The sequence below is a fragment of the Protobothrops mucrosquamatus genome, unplaced genomic scaffold (assembly GCF_001527695.2).
Source record: "Protobothrops mucrosquamatus isolate PMUCROS unplaced genomic scaffold, P.Mucros_1.0 scaffold125, whole genome shotgun sequence".
Lineage (NCBI taxonomy): Eukaryota > Metazoa > Chordata > Lepidosauria > Squamata > Viperidae > Protobothrops > Protobothrops mucrosquamatus.
Window position 1 is genome coordinate 678,681 of NW_015386492.1, and position 8,851 is coordinate 687,531.

The window sequence follows — 8,851 nt, forward strand, 5'->3', positions numbered from 1 at the left end:
TCTGCAAATTTGATGAGTTCCCCATCTATCCCCTCGTCCAAATCGTTGATGAAGATGTTGAAGAGCACTGGGCCCAGAACAGAGCCCTGGGGCACCCCACTACACACTTCCCTCCATGTAGATGCGGTTCCATTGAGGACCACTCACTGAGTACGGCCGGTCAGCCAGCTACGGATCCATCTGGTGGTGATGCTGTCTAACCCACATTTTTCTATCTTGTCAAGTAGTAGGTTGTGATGTACTTTATCAAATGCCTTACTGAATTCCAAGTAAATTATATCCACAGCATTCCTCTGATCCACTAATTTTGTCACTTGGTCAAAGAATGCAATAAGATTTGTCTGGCATGATCTATTTTTGACAAACCCATGTTGGCTTTTAGTAATGACTTTGTTTGCCTCTAGGTATTCGTTGATTTGTTGTTTGATTATCTTTTCCAGGATTTTCCCAGGTATTGAGGTCAGGCTGATAGGTCTGTAATTTCCTGGGTCCATTTTTTTTCCTTTTTTGAGGATGGGAACTACATCAGCTCTTTTCCAGTCCTGTGGTAGTTCCCCTGTGCTTCAGGATCTTTGAAAAATATAGTTCAGTGGTTCAGAGATCACATCTGCCAGTTCCTTGAGAACCTTGGGGTGTAATCCATCTGGTCCTGGCGATTTGAACTCGTCTAGGCTGGACAGGTGCTCACTTACCATTTTCTTGCCTATCTTAACTTGTGTTTCTATTCTGTTTTTTATGATACTATTTTTGATAGGTTGGTCTGTTTTTTCCCTTTGTGTAAAGACAGATGCAAAAAACGAGTTAAATAGTTCCGCTTTCTCCCTGTTGCTTGTCACCTTCTTGCCACTTTCACCCACTAATGGACCAATCATTTCCTTCACTTTTTTCTTGTTTTTTACATGTTGAAAGAAGCATTTTCTATACAGTTCAATACTGTCTGTAGGGCTGGGTAAGAAGCCATAATGCAAAACTCATGGCACTCTTTTAACCAGTGGTTTTTTTCTATAAAAAAAAGGTGCCGGAACTCACACACGTCATTCAACCCGCCTTGCCTACCCTACAAGGTTCCATCCAAAAAAGGTGCCGGAACTCAGTTCTGGGCGTTCTATGAGAAAAAAAGCCCTGCTTTTAACTGCCTTTTATAATACCTCAATTTGAGTGCTGCTTTTCCTTCATGATTCCTAATTAACAACTTTCAGAAGCTGCTCTCATGATTTCAGAATGTGGTAATCCATGCCAGATCAGTTGCTAATACAACAAGAATTACTACAAAAGTTCTTTATTGTGACAATTGGCCCAGAAGACTACAGTGATAGATGCTGCTGACAGGTTCTTCCTGGCAGTACATAAGTTATCAGAGTCTGGAGTGGGCACTACTGAATCGTTCATATCTGGGAGCACATTTCTGCATAAAAGACATGAGTTTTGAGCTTTCATTCTTTCTCACCAGGAGATGAGAAAAAAATTCCCATAGTAGCTGAAATCTCTTCTACATGCTTCTGGGGTAATCTGCTACAGCATTAATTTTTCTTTTAACAATTCTTCCATCTTTTGAATATGTCTATTTATTTTCCCACTTTAGGAACGGTTGATGCTTTCAATTTTGCCCAGACATGTAGCGGATGAAATGCTGAAGGATATGAAGAAAGATGCAAGCCAAAAAGAAATGCAACAGTTCAATACCATGTATATGTATCGCCATGAAAATGTCAGGTAACAAATGTAGCTCTTTTAAGGAGGGAGTTCTGTAGATGGCTTCTGGTACTAACAAGGCCATCTCCTGGACCAGTACACAATAACTAAAGAGAAAATATAATCCAATGCTAAGCCATTATTTGAAGTAAATCTTTATGGGCACAATGAGCGTCTCCCCAGGAAAAAGTAATTATGTAATTCAACTACGTAATTCACGAAAAATAACTTGCTTGAATAAGTAATTCAAGCAAAATAACTTTCCAAATTCATCACAGCATAACATGCAGCTCAGAAGCAGATGGAATAATATAATTATTGTGCTTAGTATTGAAATAAAACAACAGAGCAAAAGTAGGGAATTGTTTTCTTCATGTCACTCTATGTAAACTGGTTTGCGTTTTTTCCAGCACCCTGAACCTGTATCATTGAAATCCTAACAGCCAAATATGGGGCTTTGCTGTGGTGATAGGAGTTTAAGTATGGGAATGGGATGATGTGACACTGGGAAGCCTCCTGACCCCAACCCTACTCTTACATCTTTCCTAAAAGCTGAACAAAAATAGTTAGGTCATTTCACTGTGTTATTAAGATAGCAGATAGTCTTCTGTGGCCCTCCACACAGTTGGGAGTCAGTTGCAGCCCCTAATGTCTTAAACACTCTACACTTCTGAAATAGAAGAAGCTAGTAAACATCAATGCGGTGTAGAATTAAAGCAGAAAATCAAAGGACTGATGACACTGAGACTGAATTTCAGATGAGAGAGACTAATAAATCAAATGGTACAACAGCCATCATAAATTGATTTTGCTGCAGCTAATCTAACTCATGACCTCTCACCTGTTTTGGCTCTCATGTCTTTCATTCTACAGCATCCTTTTTGCTGACATCGTAGGTTTTACGCAGCTGTCATCCGCATGCAGTGCCCAAGAATTGGTGAAACTTTTGAACGAACTCTTTGCTCGATTTGATAAACTAGCAGCTGTGAGTTTCTTAATCAATCTTGATTATTTGCTTGACATATAATTCTGGAAATCCTTTAGATCTTTGGAGCACGTTTTGTGTAATTCAACCCAAACTACCCTTCTTATTTGTAATTATGACTGTATGTAGTTTGAAGCATATTAAAAATGGAGAAGAAACAGAGAAATACAATTCTGATATACATGCAGCAATAAAAGGGGAGAAGATTTACCAGAGATGAGGTTAATTTCTCCTGTTCTTCTGCTTTTTTCCCTCCATTTTTAAAGTGCTCTTATCAAAGAGCCATTCTATGTTTTTTAAAAAATTCTGGCTGAAATTAGATATTTAAAAAATAAAGAATACCAGCAAGAACCACATTCAAATATAAAACATTTTTTGAGATTATACTGAAAGTTCTGGATAAATAAACATATCTTACTGCAATATATTCAACTTCCAAACAAGATTCTGTGCACAGCTGATGTCATACCTAAATGTATTCCAATATCAGAATAAGATAGATTTAGTACTTTTTAATTATAAGGTTTCTATAGCATTGCTTGAGAGATTTGATTTGACTATATACATTTGTTTTTTTCAGCCATCTGGCTAGGACTATGGCGGCTGTAGTGAAATTGCATCTGGAGGGCAATGTTTGCACAAGGACGATCAAAAATCTCATAAATAGGACTAAAGACAATATAGGACAGTGGTGGCGAACCTATGGCACGCGTGCCAGAGGCGGCACTCAGAGCCCTCTCTGTGGGCATACGTGCCGTTGCCTCAGCCTTGCCTCCTCCCGTGACCTCCTCCTCGCCAGCAGCCCCCTGGAGGAGAGTCACCCCTAAGCGTGGCCCACACAGAGCAGCGCAGCCAAGGACATGGCAGCCAGGCAGCGTAGACAAGACTGTCCCCTCACACCCCATCGCGCACAGTTGATGCTGCGGGGTGCGGGCAGAGGGCATGGCTGCAATGGTGCAGCTGGGCTGCCTGGGTGATCTGCGGCGGGCCCTGGAGGTGGTGAGTGGCCCTGCGGGCAGGCGGGGTGGGGGCGGGGCAAGGGGTGGAATGGGGGCGGGGGCAGTTTTGGGGGACTCGGTCTCTAAAAGGTTCACCATCACTGATTTAGGGGAATGAAGCTGCTATAAACATGATTATGCCAGCTATTTAAAGTACAGGTGGTCCTTGCCTTAGGATCACAATAGAACCCAGAATTTATGTTGCTGAGGAATGTGTTAAGTGAGTTTTCTTGCCACATTTGTTAAGTGAATCACTGCAGTTATTAAGTTAGTAACACAGTTGTTAAGTGAATCTGACTTCTCCATCGGCTTTGCTTGTCAGAAGGTTGCAAAAGATGATAACATGACCCTGGGACACTGCATCCGTCATAAATATGATCCAGTTGTCAAGCATCCAATGTAAATCACGTGACCCTGAGGATGCTGCATAAGCGTGAAAAATGGTCATAAGTCACTTTTTTCAGTGCCGTTGTAACTTCGAACGGTCATTAAATGAACTGTTGTATTGGACTACCTGTACATGTGTTCATGGATGTTACTATAATGAGCATTGGAATAAGAATTATTTCAGAAATTACTTTAGATCTATTGCACATTACTTTAATTTTTTATTCGACTCATGATAACTATTTTGTATTAGCAGCCAGATCTGTTTTGGAGATGTTTGCTTGTCAAATTAATTAATTAATTTTGCAAGGTATTATTGCTATTACCTATAATTAATTATTTTATTATCTTGAGAAATTTCTTAGATTAAATATGCTAAAGAGTAAACAAACTGAAAACTCTACTTTAGCATATATTACAATGTTATTTAATTAAATAGTGATAATTAATTAATTATGAGATTTTATTTCAGAAAATATAAAAAATAAAGCCTCCAAATTCTTTTATCACAAATGTGGAGCCATCTTATCCAATTTGGATTTTGCCAAAATTATTCTCCTACTTACTAGAAGTGAATGTTTCAGCAATATGTAAATTATTGTAGGTTAACTTGTAAAAGAATTACAAAGGGTGATTCTGATTGAAGATTTTATTATCAAATCGATCTATCTTCATGAAATGTTATAGAGATTTCAGATGACAGAATGTTACACATATAATTCCCCCTGTATTTTCCCACTGTTGTTTTTATAATAATAATAATAATAATAATAATAATAATAATAATAATAATAATAAAAAAAAAAAAGTTGGAAGGAACCTTGGAGGTCATCTGGTCCAACCCCCTGCTCAGGCAGGAAACCCTACACCATTTCAGACAAATGGCCGTCCAGTCTCTTCTTAAAAACTTCCAGTGTTACACTGTTAAAAAATGTTTAGGAAGTAAATATAGTATATGAAGATTTTGGGGACTGTTTTGAGAACTATGAAGGTGGAAGCACATTCCGGAAGATGTTTGAGTATTTACTTTTGCCAGAAGGTAAAAGCTGCTTAACTCCTGTTGGCAACTTCTTAAATCAGATATTTTCTTGGGATCATGCTGCCACAAGAGGGCATAATGATGTGATCCCAGAGAAACACACAATGCTATAAGGAATTGTCGGAAAGAATTATCCGAGCACTCAGTTTTTCAATCTTGCTATATGATTTAATTTGCAATTCCCTGATCATTCATGTTATATTCTTCTCTGAACATACTCTAATGTATCTGAATATTTCTTATGTTATCATACTCAGAACCTGAGATAGTGCTTGAGCCATGAAGAATAGAATGGATTTTTATTTGTGATAACTTCAAAAGTACAGCATACTTTTTTTGCATTAAGGTTCCGAAAAGAAATCACATGTAATTGGAGTCATATATTATCAGCTAGGGATGTTAGTGTGGTACACCAGAATTGGAAAGGATTGTGGGTTAGAGGATGAACGAGGCAGGGAAGCCATGGCAGCCTTTTCCATGATTCAACAATAGGTTTAAAAGTAAAATGCAGGTTTCTGAGACCTGAAAATCCTAAACATTTACCTTGTTTTTTTGTTTTTTGTTTTAAAAATGGCATTCTTACAGAGATACCATCAACTGCGTATCAAGATTCTAGGTGACTGCTACTACTGCATCTGTGGATTGCCAGACTATCGTGAGGACCATGCTGTTTGCTCAATCATGATGGGTCTTGCTATGGTGGAAGCTATTTCGTAAGCATTCACACTTCGCAAATTTGCATGCTGTTTTTGGTTTGGGTTGTTGTCTTTTCTTTTTCTTTTTCACTCATGTTTTTCTCTTTTCCCACATGAAAAACTCTTGGTTTATGAAGTTGCCCAGGAATATTTTTTGTGAAGTATATTGTTTTATAAGAATGTTATTGAATTACAGATGTGAGGGACATATTTGCTTTAGGTAACTTATTAAAGTCACAGAGTTGCAGGAATGAGATGAGTGGCAAATAAATTTAATAAATGCATAAATAAGCCTTACTGCAAGATTCTCAATTTGCTTACAGAACTTTTTCCCTCCTCTCTGTTGTCCTACCATAATAAAGACAGTAATATTTATTATATCATTATTTCCTGACTACATGCATATATCCTTGTATATTTTTCACCTAAAAGTTAACTGTGTAGAATTCTTCCCCTAAGTGTGGCTGCTTCTAAACAGTAAATTTTCATCTTAGCTTATCTTTTCCAGCTGGAGATTCAGAAAAAAATGTCTCCTGGTCTTTTTTCCATTCATCATGATAACTAAGCAATATTTTTCCAGCTAATTTTGTCTCTTCTGTAAAACAAAATTCCATGCTTAGAAAAGTCTTAGGAATGGAAAATGTTGGCCTTGAAAATAAGTATTTATGGAAAATTACAGGAATAGCAACATTGAAATTAGTTTTGCAGCTCCATTATAGAAACAAGTTAGAGAAATAAAGGAGAAAAGAAAAGCAGAGCTGGATTATTAGGCAATCTTTGGAATCTGGCACAAGTTCAGATTTCACAAGAATAAACAAAACTATGTTCCCTCAGTGCTCTAAACCAGGATTGTTGACAGTGACAGAGCTCATAGTTTTTCCAGCCGTACTTAAATGGGCAAGGTTTCACGGGGGACCCTTGCGCTGTACAGAAATAGCTCTATTACTGAGTTATAGCTTTTTTCCCCTGGTGTTATCTAAAAAGCCATATCTTGCATTTAGAATTAATTTTTACTAGTGTGCCTATTCCTGTATTCAAATCCTTTTCAAAACCTGAGTTTGTTCATGTTGGCTGAGATTTAGGGCCCCTGTGGTCTACCCACATCTGGAGATTACTATATTGGGGAAGTTTGTGCTCCCTTAATGGAACCTAAACAATTATAGCAATAAATTGCTTGTTTATTTTCTTTTTCTTCCTGTCACCCTTAGCAGCAATGAAGCTCTATGCACAATAAAAGCAGCCATAGCAAAGCCTTCCAAGTATGGGAAATAACCATTCTTTTAAGATAAATATTGCTTATTATTAATTTATTCTTCTAAAGCTATGTAAGAGAGAAGACCAAAACAGATGTGGACATGCGTGTGGGGGTGCACAGTGGTGCTGTCCTTGGTGGAGTCCTAGGGCAGAAACGTTGGCAGTATGACGTATGGTCCACAGATGTAACTGTAGCTAACAAGATGGAAGCAGGCGGCATCCCTGGGTAAGTGCCTCCTAGGGACTGTTTCCTCCCCCCAGGACTATTGTTATAAATGTATTACAAAGAATCATACGGTTCTAACTTGTGTTTAGAAGGCACGTTAATAATGCAAACTTAAAAAATTCAAAACCGGATCTTCTGTTGAAAACACTATCCTGATTTAAGGCAGTATTTATTTTTAACTAGCAGCTAGACTCACTGTTTTGCAGTAAAAACAAGGTACCTGTTCTTAGGATATGCTTTAGGATCACTTAGAAATGTATAAACACATATTATGCATTGCATTACATTACATTTATATGCTGTGTATTTTTGGAGTCTCTAGGTGGCAAACAACCTGGTAAAAACAACCCTCTGAAAAATAATAAATAAAACCCTTGTAAAAGCAAAATTGACAAAACCAATAAAAATAAGCAGAAAATGTACAAGGTCGTGTTTCCACCAGATTCCAGCCTTTGCTCACAACATGTCTTCATCTTACCCTAGGAGGAACTCCCTTCTCAAAGCTAGGAGCGAAAGAGCAGATGGGATCTCTGTGGGGCAGAGAATGCCAAAGTGTGGAGGCAATGATTGAAAATACCTGCTTCCAGAGTCCTTTCTGATTACAATCTTGAATATATAATACCTTGAAGGTGTTGATCCTATTCAATCTGACTTGATTTAGGAGATTGCCTATGCCAGTGTTTCTCAACCGTGACAATTTTAAGGCATGTGGACTTCAACTCCCAGAATTCCACAGCCAGCATTGCTGGCTGTGGAATTCTGGGAGTTGAAGTCCACATGCCTTAAAATTGTCACGGTTGAGAAACACTGGGCCCTATGCCCTTTCAGCAAAGGTTCTTTTTTGTTTTTTGCTTTAATATTACAGGATTAAGATCCATACATGCATTCATTTATGCTGTTTAAAATGGGGAGAAAGTGAGTTATAAACCAACCTTAATTATATTCATATTGCATGCACATTCCCTACTAACAATAAATATTCTACAGTTCAGTTTAGTCACATATGTGCCAATAAGCCACAAGCACAACCAAAGCCCAGCTCTAAAATAACAACATAAACAAAATATAAAACAAACATAAAAATCAAAACCAGATAAAACTACAAAAATAAAATTAAGAAACAAGTTAATGGAGTTCATGAACTTAACTAGAATATTTCCTGAAACCACTCACTTTTTAACATCTTTCTGAAAGCCATTAAGGAAGGGGTTGGTCTGACCTTGGTTAGGAAACTATTCCAAAGCACCAGTACAACAACTGAAAAGCAACACCACCTACCTTTGGTTTCCTTCACATTCCAGTAGTGCAGATAGTGAGGAGTTTCTAGTTTGTGAAACTGTAATATTTACGACTCGGTTGAAAATCTGGCGGCGGCTTGGGAAGTGGCCGCTGCCGCAGCATTGGACCGAGTCGTGCCTTTGCGGCCTCTGACCCGGCGCAGATCTCAATTGGCTCCCTGGTTTACCGAGGAGCTGAGAGAGATGAAGCGCCGGAAAAGACGCCTAGAGAGCAGTTGGAGGGTGAGCCGAACCGAATTCGACCGAACACAGGCAAGGATACAGGTTAGATCCTACC

At 38.4% G+C, this 8,851-nt stretch overlaps 1 protein-coding gene across 1 annotated transcript in view; it reads left to right on the plus strand.

The window, feature by feature from the left end:
• Positions 1 to 8,851, plus strand: part of ADCY3 (adenylate cyclase 3) — a 68,503-nt gene that overhangs the window by 36,783 nt on the left and 22,869 nt on the right. Inside the window, 4 exon segments of the mRNA XM_015812986.1 lie at positions 1,583 to 1,713; positions 2,566 to 2,677; positions 5,687 to 5,814; positions 7,118 to 7,276. Of these exon segments, the coding sequence (XP_015668472.1) occupies positions 1,583 to 1,713; positions 2,566 to 2,677; positions 5,687 to 5,814; positions 7,118 to 7,276 (530 nt within the window).